The following is a 21,995-nucleotide window of genomic DNA, read 5'->3' as shown; positions in this document are numbered from 1 at the left end:
GTGTGTACCTCTTTACTTTTCACAAAAATAAAGCTAAAGTACCAGGCCAAATTGTTCAATTTGAAGGAGCTTATTAAATGGCTCTGAATCCCCTTCAACATCTCCTCCTCGGTGACACACCCTTTCCCTTCCTGAATCTAGGGCTTTTCCACTTTCCTGAACCACCCGCTTCTCAGTCTAGTCACTTCCTGGTAGTGGAGTGAGTTATGATTCCATGAGCAGGCTGTGGTGGGAATCCCTGACAGTGAAAGTCTGAAATAAAGCATCTGAATCAAAATCACTGATACTCTGAAACTCATTCATACTATTATTTTTCCAGGCTCTTAGCACACTGAGTTTATCTTCTTTTAATAGAACATCAGGGATCCTACATAGGAGAGAACTTGAGATCAGTGGATTTCTTAGCATTTTTGTAAACCAATCTGTATCAAATGCCAGCCACAAAAGTAAATCCATTTTGAGGGGTTTGGTGGGGAGTAGAACTTGGCTGGGAAAAGCTACTTCTGTGCTCTGAATACCTCGCCCTGTTTCCTTGGGGCAGGACAGAGCTGCTGGGAAGCAGCATGCCCTTGGCCTCACTGGCTTCTTGCTGTCGACCTAAGAAGAGGCACAAACGGCAGGACCCTTCCCTCTTTGATTTGCTGCCGCAGTCTTTTTTCTTCTTCTTCCTTCTTATCTCTCTATTTCATCTGCTCTCTCCAGGCAGTCTTCCCATCCCTTGGCCTCTTCCCTATCCTGGGACTCCTTTAGCAGGATGGGAGGAAGGATGGTGGAGGGCAGGTAGATAGAGTTGGGTCCCAGTTCTGAGATAAGCATCTGGGAGCTTCATCCAGGATCACAGATGTCGAAATGACTGAGAGACGAGGGAAACCAGTTAACATGACTCTCTAGATCCTGACTGTCTAGATTACTAACAAAGTAAGAAAAAAAAGGAACTAAAAAGTTTGGCAGTTGTTCAAAAGCATTATGTGACCTAATAATTTTAAGTACCACCGAGCCTGTGAGATTATTATTATTATTGCTTTATTAGACACCTGAAATCCAGTGTAAAATAGGTGACTATAAAGCTAACAAGCTAATTCTTCAAGTTGTGTCAAAAACAACCCACATCAGCCTTATTTGTAATTTATAGTCACATCATGCTTGCCAGTTTGCATGGTTCCTTGTTCATGCAGCACCAGCTGTCAGATCCCAACTGAGAGAAACAGTGAGAAATGTGAAGATGGAGGCCTGATTGCAGAACTGGAAAGAACACCCAGATATCACCTTATTCAACCTCCTCATTTGAAAGCCAATGTAACTCAGAGCTGGTAACTGACTTGTCCAAGATCACACACAGGAGAAGGGACACTGCCAGGGCTAGGTCTACCTTATTCCCAGGGCTCCTGTTCCTCTATCACAGAGTTTCTGTTCAGCAACTGGATGGGAACCGGGGAGCTTGAACAGTGAGTCAGGGCCTGTCCCAGCTGTGGAGGATGGAGCCTGATCGATAGCAATGTATTAAGTGGCCCCAGGAATCTTCCTTGGTGCCTGAGAGGATGAGAGCCCCTGCATCAGATAAATACGCCATTATTTTAGAAAGGGGAAGTCTTAAGGTTTTTGGCTCACATATTAGGGAGTGCACAGACTTAAGAGCTGCATTTTGAAAAAGTCCTTTGCATCATGCAGTGTTAATAATTGCTAAAGGCTGGGCTGGCGATAATCTAAGTCCCAAAATATTAGTGGTTAATTAGGAATCCAAGGGACTTCTTCCAGAAATAAAACTTAATCCTTTAATTACACTTTTTATTTCTTAATTTCCTCCCACAGTAACCTATGCAAATACGGACTTGGTTTCCAAAAAGAAAAGGCTCGTGTGTTCTTTCAGCGTGCACACTCTAGAGTCACTGGAAAAATCAACAACAAAGGTGGGCATGAACTCTGTTGCCCTTTTTCTCAAACATAGCTATAAATTTTAATCTTTTTCTTCTTAAATTTATGGAAATTTAATCATTTTTATTTAATTGCTCCAGTTTGTTAATTTATATTTTAAAGGTACCTAAATTGGATATGTTGCTATAAAACTTGGCACATGATTTTCCAAAAAGTTTTGGGAAAGGGGGGATATTTTAAGAAGTAAGGTAGAATTCTGCAAAAGGAAGATGTCACACAAAGCTGCTTTTGCCATCGCTGAGGGTGTGGAGGTTGGCATTTTATAAATTGGCTAAAACCAATTTTTGATTGAACTGTAAAAAATGACTCTGGGCTTCCAAGTACCCAATTCCCTCCTCTCCATAGCAAGAGGAAGATACATTTAAAAACCACTCAAAGTAATGGCAAATATACTAGAACCATTTTGACAAGGGCACAGAACACCCCCCAGCCCACGGCCTGACCATCTTCCTAGGGGACATGTCGGCTCTTGATATCCTCTGTGATGGGTGCCAGATTGTCCAGAAATCCTTCTATTTACCACCTGGAGATTACCCCACTCCCAGAGTCATGCCATTACCAGTTGAAGCAGAGCCAGGGAGTCGAAGGAGGGGACCCCTCACCGAGCATTCTTGGAGGATGTTCTGACTACTTTCCTACCAGAGTTAGACAGGGCAACAGTGCCCAAACTAGTCTCCAGGTCACAGTCCATGGAGTGCTAATGAGATGTTCTCTTCTCATGTCAATTTTGCATAGAAAAAATTAAAAAGAAGTGGAAAAAAAACCATCATCTGAATTTAATGTAACAGGAGATGGCAAAGAAAAAAAAATGATCTAGCCAAAAGTATTCTGTTTTTATCTAGCTACTGACTTCAATATGTAGCCAGAAAAAAACATATTTGTGGAAAAGGATTAAGTAATTCTCAGATTGAATTTTTGGTTCATTGGACACACTACTCTAATAGGTTTCTTAGCATTAATGAAAGAATTTTGAATCACTTTTCTTTCAGTATGAGCATTAAATCTGTGCATCTTCTGTCTAGTTCACAATGAGAGAAAACGAGCAACCCTGACTGATGCAGATTCACTGGTCTGAATGAAAGCAAAGGTCACAGGAAAACATTTCTAGTTGAAACTAGAAGCTATTATAATCCCAGAAAACAAAACACAGACTGGATAAGTCATATGTAGCATATTGCCCTAAAGCTAACTACATGTCTTGAAGCAGAAATGTAATAAGCTGAGAAAGCCTAAAAATGACACACTGTTGATGTGCATTTTTCACGCGATAAACCATAAAGCTTATGAATGTCATAAAAGGTATGTATGATACTACCTGGCAATCTATACCATAATATTTTAAATGTTCCAAAATATTAGGAAATATTGTTAGTAAAGCGGGAGCCATGACTTGCATCCAGGAAAAAATATAATACAGTACAACAAGCACCAGAGTGTCAACCAAAAGAAGTTAAATTTTAGCACTATCTGATGACTTAGTCAGGGCACTTAACACACCCAAGACAATTTCTTAATTTATAATGTAAAAGAGTAAAACCAGGTAAATTCTTTGCCCTTTCAGTATCAACATTCTCTACTTCTAACTTAATCTACAATATAACTTCTAAAATACATAGCCTATGGAGTCAACTTTATTCACTTGAAACAATGTTTTTAATGTCTTCCTTAGAAAGAACCTAAGTATTTTCACAGCTACCTCAACTGTTTATATCATGTTCAAGAACATATCATTACAAATTATAGGATGATTAATAACTTAAAAACAAGTCTAACCCATAAAGATAATTTTATCACAGATTATTCAGTTTCAGGGCAAGTAGATGTTAAACTTCTTAAATGTAATTCATATTTAAAGCTGCTTTTTGAACATATGATATACCCTGGCCATCAACAAGGAAAGATTAATGATCCAACTCCTGACAAATGACTTAGTATGTTTTCCTCATTGCTAGGTTTTAGGAGTATAGATACAACAGCAGCTCCTTTCAACAAAAGTGCTTGCCTCAAAATGAAACCTTCTCTCCCCCCAAAGATAGTGAGTGGAGAATGAAGGAAAAGGTCTTTTGTGCTCAGCCTGATGAGAGATGTTGCCTTGAGAATGCTATTACACTGTCAAACATTACATATATACAATATATGAACTCACTAAAGAAAAGAATTCAATGCTGCCTACTTATTTCCTGGATGTTTCCCTCTCATGAAAAAAAATATAAAAATATATTTATTACACTTGGAAGCCAGGCCTCATTTTGGCAAAGAGCAGAAATGGTGAATATGAACACATTCTCCATACACACATTTTTAAAAGTTCAATCTATAAATTCAAATATATAAATTTACCTCAAGTTATTTTTCTGTTTGATTAACATTAAAAGGTTTCCACTCGATAGGAAGAAAAGAAAATCCTAAACTTGTACCAGGAGCATAAATAGATGAGTTAGTAGATCTCTCTACAGGGGGGAAAAAATCAAACATACATTTTAACTAGAAAAACATCAGAAGATATGTCATTCTGAATGATATGTAATGACCAAATTCAAATTCGTGTCTCTAGAACTATGCAAAAACATGTGTCTTGAACATTTTAACCCAGATATTGGTTCAAGAACATTTCATGTTTTAATATTTAATTTGATTCAGATGGATCTCTTACTTTGGGTCTATGAAAATGGAAAAAGCTGCAGGCTTTTTCTGGTTCAATAGCAGAAAGGCATATTATTCCTGGTAAGAATATTATATTTACACATTCATGGGAATAACCAAGACAGAAGGATTTAGGAACAATTTGAAAATAGCTTATCACTGATGTGGGTTTTGTCCACCCTCCACTCCTTAACTGCAAAGCATGATATTTCTTACCTTCACATTTTTGTGACACTTCATTAAATTTGTGTCCAGCAGGGCATTTGCACTCAAAAGACCCAACAGTATTAATGCAATTTCCTCCTTGACAGAGCCCAGGGATGGCCTGGCATTCGTCCACATCTGTCAGATTTTAGAAGTGAGCGAGACAGAGAGAAAGAAATTCATATCAAATTCATTGCAGAAGAAAATATGATAGTTCGTCCACAGTTATCACATTTATATCAATGCATTATCTGTCCATCACCGCAGTTGGAACATGATGAGAGAAACCGTTTCTCCAAATTACATTATGCAAAATGAATAATTTGAGTAACATAACTTTGTCAGTAATGCTTTATTAGAAGTCAAAAGTATTCTTTTATTTCCCCATCTTCTATCTTTCCTCATACACAGGAGCATGTTGGTACTAACTTCTGTGAGTTTTATTATGCATGCGGCAGAGTACAAGGATACGATAATGAAAAGACTGACAGAGATAACTAGAGGTATTCGAGAAATCCTTCGAGTCAAAATGCAACACATTTCTATAGTAACACTGTCTTTAAGAGTTGTATTGAGTGATTCAGTTCAAACAGAATTTACTTGAATGAGATCACTCAGACTACACGAGACAGCTCATGTTTTTATACAAATGAAATGGAAAATGTTCACCGTAAATTCTGGAGAATTGTCTTGCACAATAAAAATTAAACAACCCAGGAAATTAAGCCAAAAACAGAGAGCAGAGCAGCCGCCAGAGGGAACCTTTTTAAAGGTGAGTCGGCTCCTGTCCCAGCTCCATGCTAAGTCCTGCAAGAGTCTAACTGACCCCTCTACTCTCTGACCTCACCTCCTAACCTTCTCCCTTTTCTCACTCCTCTCCATCCACACTGGCTTCCCTGCCGTTCTTCAAATACAGCAAAGTTGCTTCTGCCTCGGGGCTTGGCAGTAGGGGCCCCTGCCTGGACTATTCTTCCTCCACAGAGCTGCATGGAGCATGCTGTCCCCGCCCCCCATCAGATCTCTGCTCTACTGCAGCAGGGGACCCTCTCCATGCCACCTGCCTTGCTCCCCATCACTCACCACTCTTCCTCACTCTTTCATGTTTCCCCATACGACCAATCACCAGCTGACCTAATAAATATCTCCTTGCTTTGTTTTGATGTTTTCAATGCAGGATTCCAGAGTGCCGTTTCTTTGTCTGTTTTGTTCACTGCTAAACCCTCAGCACTCAAGAAATAACTCTGGTCCTACATGGAACCCCAAATATTAACTTTCCAGGAACAAAAGTTATCATTCCAGGCTCATTAGAAAGATGCTGGTAAATGTACATGGATATCCTCTCAATCTCTTCATCCATAACACACAAAATTCTGGTTTAATAAGAAACCCTAGGGAGGCGGTCTAACTTTTCTTCCTCTGGGTATATTTTTGGAAACATGGAAGCCTATATACCCTTTAGTTTTACTCTCCACTGTGTGAAGTGAGAGAGCAATTGCCAATTGTAAAATCTCTAACAATCTGTGTTTTTGAAACAAGTTGCTGTGTTGGAAGAGGGTTACTGCCTGAACAACAATTTATTTTGGTATAAACTGTCATTTGCTGTTTCAAATGGAATGTCCTGGCCCCACAAATCGATGACAATATGTGAGTATAATAAGATTATGTTTTATAGCTGATCTCTATTTTGTCTTACACCAGAATTTTCCATTCTTGATATGCTGAATGTGTTTATTAAAATGTTATTTGAAATTAAAATTGGACATGGAAGCAAAACTAGATAGTCTTGTCAATCACAACTTCCAGCCAAGAGGAAATATGTATGAGGACACTTATCCGCTGGTCATATATTCCAAGATTGAAGATGGAATAAACTCTTCTCTGAGCCCATTGCCCACAGTCCCTCACATCTAGACTAAGGACTAAAAACACTAGCAGGGAAACAGTGCCCCAAGCTGATAACAGATTCTTTAAAAAAAAAAAAAAAAAAGCATGAAGAATTTCATTCTCAAAGTGGTACTATAAGTGCCATTTTGATTCCATGGGTTTTCATGAATTTTCTTCTTATAAAAAAAACCTCTTTTTTCCCGTGGATGTTGAATAGCAGAGTCAGAAAGGAACAGAAAGACAACGATGGGAAAGTCTGGATTGTACAAAATGAGTATCAAAGCTATGGAGAAGCAGCATTTCCCTCCCTCTCTTTACTCTCCTCCCCCAGATTCTCTCAGCACCTCAGCCTCTGTCTAGGGCTCATGGATGAGCAGCGGGGCCCTCAAACCTGGCTTTCTGATCACTGTTGGTGAGTTCAGGGGTATTAGCCATCTTCAGAATACCAAGGCCAACAATTTTTCTCAAAACTCCCTAAGACTTTTCAAGGATGAGAAAAATAAGGCATCAGAGGAAAAGCGGAATAAACTTACTCTTTATTACATAAAATTGTACAATCTACCCTTTTGTGATTCCAGGGTTTCAAAGTGACTTCCTGCTACTCCTAACATTCAGAAGGATACATTCAAGGGGCAGGATCGACAGTGTTCATCTGAAATAGAATTTATTGAAGTATAATTTAAAGGAGCTCCACAGAACTGTGTGATTAAGCTCAAGCTCTGTTTCATTGCACATTATCCTTAGAACTGACATACAGAACAGAACCAAACTAGGATCTATGTGCCTCTGAAAAGCATACCTTGAATTTTCTGAAAATACTGCAACTTTCTAAAAAAGCACTGAAGATGTCTAAAGGAAACAGATACAGGCTGGAAGTTTTCAGGCCCATCAGTTTAGCGGAGAGCTGCCTCTGTTCACTTCCTCCTATTTCCTGCCAGACATCCAGACAATAAAAGAATTTGTACAGCTGGAAGAACAGGAGTAAAAGCCAAAAACAGAGTAAGGGCTTCTATGGGAGGCAGGAGAAGAAGCAAGCGGGCGACATCTGGGGATATTTAAAACTGTGAAACAAATCCTAATTTATTTCTGACTTGTTTTATAAAAAAGAAAAAGCATAATGTAGCATGTAAAATGGAGAGAGGAACAATTTTTTTCAGGTCAACTAAGTACAACCCATGAGACAGAGGAACTCCAACAATTTCAAACGAAGGGGGAAAAAAAAAAAAACTAAGAAAAACAAACTACCTTGTTCACAAATTTTGTTTCATGTTTATACACAGCATTACTATAATGTACAACATTGCTGTAAACAGAATCATATCACTCCTGGGAAACACTTTGGGGGTAAGAGCGGGGGGTGGGCGGACTGCTGGCAAGGAAAAAATTCAGAGGGGCCAGCTGCTCTCTCCTGAGCCACGCTCCTAATGCCTAAGTTGGAGATCATGCCGTCAGCGAAATCGTGAAGTTATGCCTCTGACACTGCTTTTCCATTCTCTCCAACTTCACTGGAGAATGGCTCTCCAGAGCAAATAAGATGGATCCATTAATAACTCCACTGGCCCGGGCTTTACCTTGACAAGCTCCTGTGCGGATATTTGGAATGAAGCCGCGGCGACAGGGGTGGGGCTGGGCAGGACACATCTCACAGGGGTGGCCCCAGGCGCGGCCGACCGTGGCACAGCAGAGCGTTTTCGTGCAGACAATCCCGCTGAGCTGTCCCTGGCACATCTGGTTGCTGATCACAGTAAAACATGGACCTGTCCTGTAATCTGAACATAAAGAAGGAGAATTCCGTGAAGGTCTAGAAAAGCAGGAACTATCACACAGAAGAACAGCTGGACCCATCTTGCCGGATTCTGAATTGCGAAATGGTCTTCAGGAATAGAAAGAACCACATATCACCAACTTCCATGTGAAGCCTGGGGTACACCATTCCACTTCTGAACTGCATTTACCTCATCTACACAATGAGGATAAAAATATCAGCTTCTATCCACTTTGAAGATGCTGTTGTGAGGATCAGATGAGCTAATGGAAAATACTTTACAACTGGGACATGCTATCCAAAAATGACACAATAATGTTATTTACACATTCATTCACCTAATAAAATGTATCAGGAACTATTACAAATCAGTTCCCATGCTTCATATAGATGCTTTGGTGATTAAAAGAGATCAAACCCCTGCCCTCATTAAGCTTACAGTCTATTATTATTTAGGTTGGCGAAAACAAAGAATTTCAAACTTGCAACAAGGCAAGTCAGCACACCCTTTTCTCCAGAGTTTCTTGAAAAAAGGAAATAGTTATTTGTTTCTTTTGATTGGTCCATCTTACTTCAAATACAAAAAAAAAAAAACAACAAGCAAACCAAAAAAACACAAAAAACAAAAAGCCTCATTCAAAACAAAAACAACCACCAAAACAGTTAGCTCTGCAAAAGACATCAGATATTTAAAAACAGAGGGCACTGATCTGAAATCACCATATTCCACAGGCAAAAGGATCATCTTAAAGCAAACAAGGATAAGCTGAGACCCCAGGAGAAGTTCCATTTTCAAGTATTCTCAACCAATATAAAATCTCCATTTTTTTTTTTTCCTTAAGGGAGAAAGTCAGTGTGGATTCAGCAGCCAGCAAACAAGAAAGATTATGATATAGTGAGCACAGCGGACCAAAGCCAGGCCATCACCAGCCTCCCTGTAGTGGAAATCTGGGCCATAATGGCCCTTTCTGTTCTAGAGTGGTCTTGGCAGATAAGGTAGGCTGGGCTGTGGCAAGACTCATAGGCTCCTATCCACAAACCAACACTGCATGCTTCCTCATGTCATTTTCGGAAGTGCACAGATAGAGCATTTCCTATGAGTCCATTTCCTATGAGTCCAGGGGTGGACTAAGTGGCCCCATTTAAGTTCCTTTCACCACTGAATTCTACAGGTTTATGAAAATCACTGGGTGTGACTGGCCTATATTCTCATCTTGATGTTCTTTTTTCTTTCTCCAAGTAGTTCAGGGGACAGGAGATGCAATTCACTCAGGACAACTCTTTATCACAGTACCCACAAGAGTGAACAGGCTGAACCATGACAATATTTGGGCAATAGCTGACTCTTACCAGTTGGCGGACCTCCATCCTGTGTATTTCTTCCTCCTTTCTCTCTGTTGCAATTACGACCCCATCTGCTCCCCATCACTAAATATTCTTCCTCACTCTCCCTTCTATCTTGCTAGAATGAGTCACCTGTGATCAATGGCACTGCCCTAATGCCTATGCTGGGAGATGAGCCTTCTAAGAAATTCCAAATACAAAGCTTAATCCAGTGAAGTATAGCAAGAAAATCAGCCCAAATTATGGCAGCACTTGAGAGATGGACAGAATGGTCCAAAAATCAAGTCCTTATCTCCACATCTCTGTCTCTCTACTCCAGTGCTTAACAAAGCGTGCTATGATGGGATGCAAGGCAGTTTTATATCGTATGGTTTCAATAGTCACACACTAGTAAAGTAATGCTCAAAATTCTCCAAGCTAGGCTTCAGCTGTACATTTACCATGAACTTCCAGATGTTCAAGTCGGTTTTAGAAAAGGCAGAGGAACCAGAGATCAAATTGCCAACATCCTCTGGATCATCAAAAAAGCAAGAAAGTTCCAGAAAAACATCTCTTTCTGCTTTATTGACTATGTCAAAGCCTTTGACTGTGTGGATCACAATAAACTGTGGAAAATTCTTAAAGAGATGGGAATACCAGATCACCTGACCTGCCTCTTGAGAAACCTGTATGCAGGTCAGGAAGCAACAGTTAGAACTGGACATGGAACAACAGACTGGTTCCAAATAGGAAAAGGAGTACGTCAAGGCTGTATATTGTCACCATGCTTATTTAACTTATATGCAGAGTACATCATGAGAAACGCTGGGCTGGAGGAAGCACAAGCTGGAATCAAAATTGCTGGGAGAAATATCAATAACCTCAGATATGCAGATGACATCACTCTTATGGCACAAAGTGAAGAAGAACTAAAGAGCCTCTTGATGAAAGTGAAAGAGGAAAGTGAAAAAGTTGGCTTAAAGCTCAACATTCAGAAAACTAAGATCATGGCATCCAGTCCCATCACTTCGTGGCAAATAGATGGGGAAACAGTGGAAACAGTGAGAGACTTTATTTTGGGGGGCTCCAAAATCACTGCAGATGGTGATTGCAGCCACGAAATTAAAAGATGCTTACTCCTTGGAAGGAAAGTTATGACCAACCTAGACAGCATATTAAAAAGCAGAGACATTACTTTGCCAACAAAGGTCCATCTAGTCAAGGCTATGGTTTTTCCAGTAGTCATGTATGGATGTGAGCGTTGGACTATAAAGAAAGCTGAGCACCGAAGAATTGATGCTTTTGAACTGTGGTGTTGGAGAAGACTCTTGAGAGTCCCTTGGACTACAAGGAGATTCAACCAGTCCATCCTAAAGGAGATCAGTCCTGGGTGTTCACTGGAAGGTCTAATGTTGAAGCTGAAACTCCAATACTTTGGCCACCTGATGCGAAGAGCTGATTCATTTGAAAAGACCCTGATGCTGGGAAAGATTGAAGGCAGGAGGAGAAGGGGACGACAGAGGATGAGATGGTTGGATGGCATCACCGACTCAATGGACATGAGTTTGGGTGGGCTCCGGGAGTTGGTGTTAGACAGGGAGGCCTGGCGTGCTGCGGTTCATGGGGTCACAAAGAGTCAGACACTACTGAGCAACTGAACTGAACTGAACAGATTAATTTTAATTCTTATTATTAAAAAATACAAACACACCAGACTCATAATTTCATAGGTGTGTTTGCTATGATGAGAATGAATAAAAGAACTTTAAATATAAAGAAAAATATTAAGTAAACAGTAGTAAGGAATATGCAAACAGGCCAAAAGTTGTGTAATTGGTACATAAACAGCACTAGCATTATCTTTTCAGAAAACTAACCTTAGACCTTTGCTGTCCTTGCCCATCTTTCCAGCCCTATTTCCTGATACTTCCTCAGTTTACTGTTGTCTTTTTCTGTTTCCACATTTTTTTTTACCTGATTAGCTTTTTATATTGTCAAATTCTAAGTATATTTTAATATCCTTCATAATATACCAGATCTATTAAAAATCTACTATTGTCTTCCACAGATACTGTATTCAAACAAGAATACAAAAGTGCTTGAGCTGTTGAGTAAAATCTCTGCCCTCATTTCATTCTGTCAATAAAGAAGTCACTCAGCACCATGGTGGTGTACAACCAAACTGCTCCTAAACACAGCAAGTGCCTGGACAAAGTCAAATGCTTAAGCCATCATTCTTTCTTTGGCTCAGTTCTTCCAAACAGTATTTGTGTGGGTTAGTCACTCAGTCATGTTAAATTGTTTACGTTTCCATGGACTGTAGCCCGCTAGCCTCCTCTGCCCGTAGCATTCTCCAGGCAAGAATATTGGAGTGGGTAGCCATTCCCTTCTCCAGGGGATCTTCCTGACCCAGAGATCAAATCCGGGTCGCCTGCATTGCAGGCAGATTCTTTACTGCCTGAGCCATCAGGGAAGCCCCAAATACTACTAAAGGCATTTAACAAATACTTCTCTGATGGATGTTGTTTATTTTATATTATAATCTTTTATACATTTCTCTGATTCAAAAATAATTATTTCAGTTAATTAGAAAAAGGCAGTAACATATAAATAAGAAAATAAAAATCACATATAATGGCCCCTAAAGAAACCTTGATTTCTTATATCATCCTACATAATTTTATATGTATGCTTTATCTTTTTTATCACAAAATTGGAATTATACCCAACAGTCAAATTTGAATCCTGCTATTTTTTTTTACTTAACATTGCCAAAATCATTTTCCCATGTAAATACTATTCCAAAATATGACCTTAACTGCTGCATAATTTTCCATCAAGGTATAACAAAATGTATTCAATAATTTAATTTAACCCTTATGTGACATATATCAAGACTTTTATGACTATATACATCTTACAGTTGAGACTGAAAGATCACAGCAACATAATCTTTTACTTAAAAAATTAAACCTTCCATGTTAGGTAACAAGGAAAGAAATTTAGGTTTATTTCATATTTTCTTCCTAACTTATTGAGACAAATGTAAATATTTTAATCCAACAGACTCACGTTGGTATGTCATTTTTCAATCTTTATAAAACATAATGGAACATGAATTTTAATTTATAGTTTTCAACACTGTTTGGGTTTGTTTTTCCTCTTTGTTTTGCCAAGATACTCTATGGAATTCTTACATATGAGGACTGCAAAGATTCAGGGTATATGCAAATACAGTGTTTTGTGAGTGACACTAGCAAAATCAAGGCACACTAGAAAATGCTAGGAAAATCTGAGTCAGTCCTATCTAACACTGGTTCAAGACTTCAGACATGAATTCCTCACTGGAAGGTTTTCATCAAAAGAAAAATAACCCTTAAGACTTTTCCAGGGTCAATAATTTTTGCCCTCATTTCAATATGAAACACATGGAATAGAAACAATACTTGTTAATTCTGACAATATTCATTAGGCATCTCTAGAGCCCACAGGGGTCCATCTTTATTAAATACACTAAATATTTGGCAAATAGTTGGAATATGTACAACAGAAGTCTTTTGACTTGACACATTTCCTCACTAGATCCTTATCACTACAGACAAAGAGAAAAATCAGCTCACTTGACAGTGTAGCTTAGTAAGTGGACATAAGGGTACTTGAAGAGTCAAGTTTTCAACAAAAATGGCTGATAACAGAGGGAGAGGCATAATCTGGATGAAACAGAGTTGGATCTAAAAATCTCTTGGAAGGTAAATGCTGTATTAACGTGGTTTTCAAATGTCATTCTTATTTGGCAGCATGTGCCTTTTGTCCTGTGCTTCATTTAGATTGCCAAAGTTATGCTGTTTTTTGTCTAATACTCCAACCACAGAAAAAAATCTGCCAATACTCCCAATTCCTTACTAATAATCCAATTATTTACAATTATTCCTGTAGCACTTATGCGATACTAGGCTAAATTTACATACTCTTTTTCAGACAGTCCCAGCTTTAGACAGGGAATGTGCCTAATTCAATGCTTGGATAATATCTGACTCATTCCTGCACTGTAAATCATTATTCCTAGTGCAAATAAAATATAGCATTAAAAACATTTTGAGTTCACAGATTGCTCTACAATCACTTCCTTATAAGACCTCTATGAACTAGGGCAATGGGCCAAGCCTTTCTAAAATAAAAATGCAATTTTAATTGTTTTTAACCGGCTTACTCTAGTGTGGCTAGTTCATGGGAAATTCTGCATCTACATGTTCCCATTATGAGTGGTTAGGCTCAAGGATTGTTCTCCAGTCCCAACAGATTCGGCCTCAAGGCTTGGGATTGAATCAACGTATGTCTGCAGCCTCCCATCCTCAGCTCCTTCCCAGATCTATGCTCAGAATGCTGTGACCTGTGGTATTATTTCACTTTCATTTGCAATTAGACTTCACCCTGAAGCAAATGCATCATTCATAGAAAAAGAATATTCTGTGGTACAATGATTTCTTGTCACTCCTACCCAGTCACTAAACCACAAACTGCAGGGAAGACACAAGGATATAATTTTGGGCACCAGGCTCCAATTATTTTAAATACATCTTTTCGTAAAAATTATAAACAAAACAATAAGATATCAATTTATCCACAACACAGAGGGTCACAGCATGCTTCTTCCTTCCAGGTAGGTTGACCTGGGACATGTTAAGCTCCTGACATATAGAATTTCAATACAGCCTTTTGAGGAAGGAGTTCAGAGAACTTTCAGTCTGAGCAAAATGAAGGCAAAGAAGTTCCATGATCATAATTAGTCTCATAATTGCTACTATTTCTTCTTACTCCAATCATTCTTAGCCTTAGCACCTTAACCAAATCACCTGGGGATGTTTTGCAAAATACTGATGCTTGGACTGCAAGGAGATCCAACCAGTCTATCCTAAAGGAGATCAGTCCTGGGTGTTCATTGGAAGGACTGATGTTGAAGCTGAAACTCCCAATACTTTGGCCACCTGAGGTGAAGAGCTGACTCATTTGAAAAGACTCTGATGCTGGGAAAGATTGAGGGCAGGAGGAGAAGGGGACGACAGAGGATGAGACGGTTGGATGGCATCACCAACTCAATGGACATGAGTTTGGGTGGACTCCGGGAGTTGGTGATGGACTGGGAGGCCTGGCGTGCTGCGCTTCATGGGGTTGCAAAGAGTTGGACACGACTGAGAGACTGAACTGAACTGAACCGATGCTTGAGCCTCAGCCCTGCCCTGCCATACACCTCCCTCATGGAAGATGATTCAGTAGATGTGGCATGGTGCCTGGGCATCCATAAGTGAGTTTGCAAAGTGCTTACAACACAGCTGACTGCTCACCTGAATGTCTAACCTTAGAAATGTGAGACAGGCCATAAACTAGGATCACTGCCACTCAACATAACTGTGTCTCTCAATCAGGATGGGCATTCTAATCACAGCAAAGAAGTATTAATTTCCATAGGGTTGACTGATTATGAGGCACTTTATTATATCCTTTAGTAATTATATTGACTACAAGCTCCCTAAGCCAAACAACAAATCAAAATTTAAGAGGGCTAACCACCCACTATTCCACTGCCCTAACAGTCCATGAATTCACATTGCCAAGCTCTCTCTTTCCAGTGTGACAAAGCACATTTATATATATGACATCACTGCACTACCATAAACTCCCATTTCCAGGTTCCTTGTCCAGTATGGGTGCTGGTAGTTGAGTAAAATTCCAGGGGGATTCTCCAGCCAGGATCCAAAGACACTGATCAAACTTCACGTCAGTAACACCAAAAGTTAACTTTTCATTTTCTCCAGAATTGGACTACCGTGAAACACTTTGAAATCTTTCCACACACCTGTTGATATGATGAAATATGAAATACTAAACATTATCTAAGAAGTTGATGCCAAAAACAGTCAAACCTTAAATCAAGCTTCCAGACCCACCTAGCTTCTAGTCAAGAGTATATACAAGGATAGAAGAACACGATAAATAAACCCAGGAAGAAGGAATCAGAAAATCAAGCATACATGATTTTCAAAGACAACTGGCCTGAACTTTTCCAAAAGTAAATGACCCCTCATACACAAAAAAGAAAGTAGAGTTATTATTTTAGATTAAAAAGATACTAATAACCAAAACTTTACTGGATACTGTTTCAAAAAGAGACAACTGGAGAAATTTTATATGAGCTGGACACTAGAAGATATTGTGGAACTGTTCTCTTAGATGTGATCATGGCATTGTGGCTATATATGAGATAGCCTTATTTTTTAGAGGTGAAGTGCTATGATGTATGCAATTTAATTTTCAAATGATTTAGCAAAACAGACTACAAATGCATTGTTGTTGTTCTTCAGTTGCTCAGTTGTGTCCAATTCTTTGCGACCCTATGGACTGCAACACACCAGGCTTTCCTGTCCTTCACTATCTCCTGGAGTTTGCTCAAATTCATGTCCAATGAGTCAGTGATGCCATCCAACAATCTCATTCCCTGTCGCCCTTTCTCCTCCCGCCCTCAATCTTTCCAAGCATCAGGGTCTTTTCCAATGAGTCAGACATAATATATAATTATACATAGATAATAATACATACATTTATAATATGCATTATAAATCATACTGATATCATATATTATATAATTAAATATACAATTTACATTAAATATATACAAATTAAATATGCATAAAATTATATATGGGCTTCTCTGGTGGCCCAGACAGTGAGTAATCCATATGCAATGTTGGAGATCCGGGTTCAATCCCTGGGCTGTCCAGGGGGAGAAGGACAAGCCTTGATGGTGTATTAAAAAGCAGAGACATCACTTTGCTGACAAAGGTCCACATAGTCAAAGCTATGGTTTTTCCAGTAGTCATGTATGGATCAAAGAAGGAAATGGCAACCCACTCCAGTGTTCTTGCCTGGAGAATCCCAGGGACGGGGGAGCCTGGTGGGCTGCCGTCTATGGGGTCACACAGAGTCGGACACTATTGAAGCAACTTAGCAGCAGCAGCATGTATGGATATGAGAGTTGGACCATAAAGAAGGCTGAGAGCCAAAGAATTTATGCATTTGAACTGTGGTGCTGAGAAGACTCTTAAGAGCCCCTTGAACAGCAAGGAGTTATTAAATCAGTCAATCCTAAAGGAAATCAATCCTGAATATTCATTGGAAGGACTGACACTGAAGCTCCAATACTTTGGCCCGCTGATGCAAAGAGCTGACTCACTGGGAAAGACCCTGATGCTGGGAAAGACTGAGGGCAGGAGGAGAAGGGAACAACCGAGGTTGAGATGGTTGGATGACATCACTGACTGAATGGACATGAGTTTGAGCAAACTCTGGGAGACAGTGAAGGATAAGGAAAAAGTTGGACACAACTTAGCACTGAACAATAACAACAATGAAATTATATATAATATGGAACATACAGACATACATATATATACACATATAATATATAATACATATATTAATATATATCATGTACAGATATATATATTATATATACACACACATATATACTGATGCTGGGAAAGATTGAAGGCAGGAGGAGAAGGGGACGACAGAGGATGAGACAGTTGGATGGTATCACCACCCGATGAACGTGAGTTTGAGCAAGCTCCGGGATCTGGTGATGGAAGCCTGGGAAGCCTGGCATGCTGCAGGCCATGGAGTCACAAACAGTCGGAGACGACTGAGCAATTGAACTGAACTGATATACACAGAGAGTATATGTACAGAAGTCGGAAAATGTTAACAAATGTTTAGTGTAGGTAGAAGGTATGTGGGTATCCTTATATTATTATTTCAACTTTAATGGAGGTTTGAAATACATGGTAATAAAAATTCTTAGGGAGGGGTGGAAAGCCTTTCAGAGCTAATTTTCCTATGCAGTAATTCTCCTATTTCATTCAAACTGTTTTGTTTTTTAATGACCCAATAAATTTTTAATCTACTTTCTAATCCTACATTTCTATAAAATACTACATGCAAGATTGCCTATGAAACATGGTCTACACAATGTTATTTAAAGAATATGACTTTTTGGAAAATTTTACTAAACTACACTACAGAAAGTGTTTACTTTCAGAAACTGTTTCTGCTAGTGTTCAGCAGCTCAGTCATGTCCAACTCTTTACGACCCCATGGGCTACAGCCCATCAGGCTCCTCTGTCCATGGAATCTTACAGGCAAGAATACTAGAGTGGGTTGCCATTTCCTATTCCATGGGATCTTCCGAATCCAGAGATTAAACCCACATCTTGGAGTGCATTGACATTTCCTACTCCAGGGGATCCCAGGGGATCTTCCCAACCCAGGGATCAAACTTGAGTCTCTTATGCCTCCTGCTTTGGCACGTGGATTCTTGACTACTGTGCCACCTGGGAAGCCCCAACTGTATCTGAGATACAGCTTAATTTTAACTAATTTTTAAAAAACCATTTTAGAAACAAAGCACAGGAATAAGAACAACACTATTCTGTGTGAATATTTTCTGTGACTTTCAACTTCTTTCATCTGTAAGTTAAAAGTACTGACATATAAATTTTAAACAAATATCATTCAAAACTGCAATAGCAAGGTGATGTGCTGTACAGCATTTAATCTAACACGCAGACTAAGCAATTCAAAATCCAGGCCATAGTTCTGCGGACCCAATTTTGTGTGTCAGCAATTTGACTACAGAAAATTATTACCACATTTTACTCTACTCCATGATGAAGAAAACAGTAAGCAATCTTGTTCAGGGAAGAGAAGATCTCATTTCCAAATAATCACTTATCTGACATTATTCATTCCCTCACTGCATGTCCTACAAGTCTTTACTGATTTCCATTTCCCCCCAAAGTTATCTCTAAACTATTTTATTAGAAAAAAATAAAAATGGTTGGGGTGGTGGCTAAAAGTCAAATTCTGGTTTGGGTGATATATTTACCATCAAGATGATCAAATCACAGAGTGTCTTCAGTTTTAATGGTCTGCAAATTCAACTTGAAAGAACCAGCTGGCTCTGATATTATTCACTGTTAAAATGGCTTGTATGAGTGCCACATTAAACCAAACTGCAGTTTCACCACAGAGCATCAGCTATTGAACAGCAAGACAAAAACAATAGTATTATGTAACAATATGATTTATTTGTTCTTTTGTATTTTCTTCAAAGCTGGGAAGTAGAAAACATTCTCTACCATCCAAAAGCAGGATTAACGACATAAGAGTAAAGGGCCTGATGATCAATGCTATTCAATATAAAATTTCCAGGACCAACATATTCTTACATCAACTCTTATATCTCAAAAGTGCCCTGTAATACTGCTGAAGTCCCAAATATATGTTCTACGAAAAGTGAATTAAATTTCCAAAGGAGTCCAATGGAATATTTTATCATTAAAATTTGAAAATTATTATTACTTTTTGGAATATTATTATTATAAGTGAGATTTTCACATTTGGAGGGTAAAATCCTATGTTAGTAACGGGGTAATAAAAACAAATTGATTACAAATATTCCGCTGCAAGTTCCATTTATATAAAGTACCTAAAATAGTCAAATTCACAGAGAGAAAGTAGAATAGTGGTTGCCAGGGTCTGGAGGAGATAAGAATGGGGAGTTATTGCTTAATGGGTATAGCATTTCACTTTGGGAAAATGAAAAAATTCTAGAGATGGATGGAGGTGATGGCTACACAAAATGTGAATGTACTTAATGCCACCAAACTATAAACATAAAAATGGCTAAAACAGCAAACTTTATTATTTTACCACTATTAAAAAAAATCCCACTGCACAAAATAAAATAATATAAAATAATAAGACTAAATAAATACAAATATAAAATAATCATACATTCTGACTTCAACGATCAGGTTCAATGAGTAAACTTTACAACTATAAAATGTAGTCAGGGTTCCTTTATTCATTCAACAAATATTAATTGTGCTGTATTAGTGGGCAGTGTGGGATAAAGTCCTTAACCACATGTAGTTTACAACCTGGTTGAGGGAGGTAGTCAATAAATACAGGTAAATACATTAAAAGGAATGACAGATTTGAGGTTGTGATTTAGTCTACAAATGAAATAAATGTGGTGTGATTAAAAAAAAAAGTAGTTGGGGATACTTGCCTTGATGAGAGTTATCAGGAAAGACTTCTTGGAGGAGGCAACATTCAAACTGAGGCCTAATAGCTGACTGCAGGCCAGCTGTGAAAATGAGAGTAACTGCTTCCCAGGTTTAAAAGAGAGCTGGGAGAGATCCTGGCTTCTCTAGTAACAAAAGAAGGCCACACTGATCAGAGCTGAGAGAGGAAGGGGAACGGGGCACATAAAGAGGGTGGAACATTAGGCAGGGACTGAATTACACAGCACATTCCAGGCCAAGATGAGGAGCTTGGGTTTGGCTTTAGATTCAAAAGGAAGCCACTGAAAACGCAATGTGTTATTTTTAAAGAATTCTCCTTAGAAGGTTCAAGAGTGGAAATGAGGTAAAACATGATGGTGACTAAAGGAAGGTGATGATGTAGAAATGGAGATAAGTTGACAGGTGGGGGATGTCCTTGGCAGGTGTCAGGACCAACAGAATGTAAAGATGGACTGGGTGTGAAGGGTAAGGGAAACTGAAAGGACAAGGACGTCTCCTGGGTTTCTGACTTCAGTAGCTGGATATATGGCCAATCACTTACTGAAGTGGAGAATCTGATGGAAGACTAGGCTCTAACTACCAATAACCAATATAAAGGTTCTTTACACTTTCACAGGGCTTCCCGGGTGGCAGAGTGGTGAAGAATCCTCCTGCCAATGCAGGAGATGTGAGTTTGATCCCTGGGTCAGAAGATCCCCTGGAGAAGGAAACGGCAACCCACTCCAGTGTTCTTGCCTGGGAAATCCCATGGACAGAGGAGCCCGGTGGACTTACAGTCCATGCAGTCACAAAAGAGTCAGACACAACTTAGCGACTAAAACAACAACAACAACAACAACACTTTCACAATCAAGTTCCCAGTGGAGGACAGGTGATTTGAATTGATGAGGCTGGCCCTGCATAAAACTGTGTTCTCTGTCAGTCTTGATGCTATTAAAACAAAAACTACGCATATCGAAATGATATCTTGTGCTACATATTTCAGTTTTTTCATGAAATTTCTCTTCCTTTCCTTCCTCTGTGAGCAAGCCTTTCATCGTATCACATCCAGATATTTATATATAAATTTTATGGTTGAAATTCTTACTTCAGATACATTTGGCCAAGTCTCCCAGAAACCTGAGTGTTAAGTACACACGGCTCAGACCAATGATATGTGACGGAATCCTGGCGTGGTGGGTGGGATTTCCTCCAGGGGAATTCACTGCTGCTTCTATGAAATGACAGGGCAAGGGAATCCAAGACCACTAGCATTCTAGCTGCCAGCCCTAAGTTCATTCTACAGGAAACAGATACATACCACATTCCAGTGATATTATCAATTCTCAGAGATCTGGGGAAAAACTTAAAGCAAGGACAAAAGTTCAGCTATTAAACCACAACTGAGAAGTGCCTCATATAAATATGGGCTTTCTGTAATATTAAGACAGATAAACGACAGTGAGATAGTTTCGATATGCTGGTTGGGAAGTATTATTTCTAGAATTGGCTTCCTACCAAATATTCAATTGCTTATGGATATGTGACACATACGTCGCTTCTCTCTCTCTCTCATCTCTCTCTCACACACACACACACGATACACACACACAATTGAACTACATTAATATACTCTCGAGGTGACCCTCCTATTCTCAGAATTTTTCTTTGGAAGAAAATGTCTGATGAATGAAAAATTCCTGAGACTGTTTCCAGCACGGGGTCTGGCGCTGAACTCAACTGAAGACAGACAAGTTGGAAGAAAGAACGAGCATTACTCAGAACACGTGAGTGAACTGTGCAGAAGGCAGGCACCAAAGCTGAGGGGATGAGCGAGGCCACAGCAGCAAAACCCAATCCCTAGGTTTAATCAGTCAACAAAAGAAGATTCCTGACAAAAATCTGTGCCTGATTGGTATCAAAATATGGCAGAGACCAAAGACTTAAAGCACTTAGAACCTCAGAACTGAGTTTCTGATGTTATTTTACAGTCATCCATTTGCAAGATCTACTCCATGGACTGAAAATGTATCACTAACTGGACAACCATGGTGGCCTCTTGGCAACTTTACTGGTAACACACAGGTTTTGATGATCAGGGACATTTATATGCTTGCACATGA

General features: G+C 39.2%; 1 protein-coding gene across 1 annotated transcript in view; it reads right to left on the bottom strand.

Moving 5' to 3' along the window:
• Positions 1–21,995, bottom strand: part of FBN1 (fibrillin 1) — a 261,212-nt gene that overhangs the window by 132,698 nt on the left and 106,519 nt on the right. The window contains exons 7-8 of the mRNA XM_081508461.1: positions 8,235–8,432; positions 4,792–4,917 (exon numbers count right to left, since the gene is read on the bottom strand). Of these exons, the coding sequence (XP_081364587.1) occupies positions 4,792–4,917; positions 8,235–8,432 (324 nt within the window). The remainder of the gene's footprint in view (positions 1–4,791; positions 4,918–8,234; positions 8,433–21,995) is intronic.

This window comes from Giraffa tippelskirchi, chromosome 7 (assembly GCF_054371585.1).
Source record: "Giraffa tippelskirchi isolate mGirTip1 chromosome 7, T2T-mGirTip1v1.2.pri, whole genome shotgun sequence".
In the NCBI taxonomy this organism is placed as follows: Eukaryota; Metazoa; Chordata; class Mammalia; order Artiodactyla; family Giraffidae; genus Giraffa; species Giraffa tippelskirchi.
Note: the sequence above shows the minus strand (reverse complement) of the source record. Positions and strands in the feature narration are given on the sequence as shown.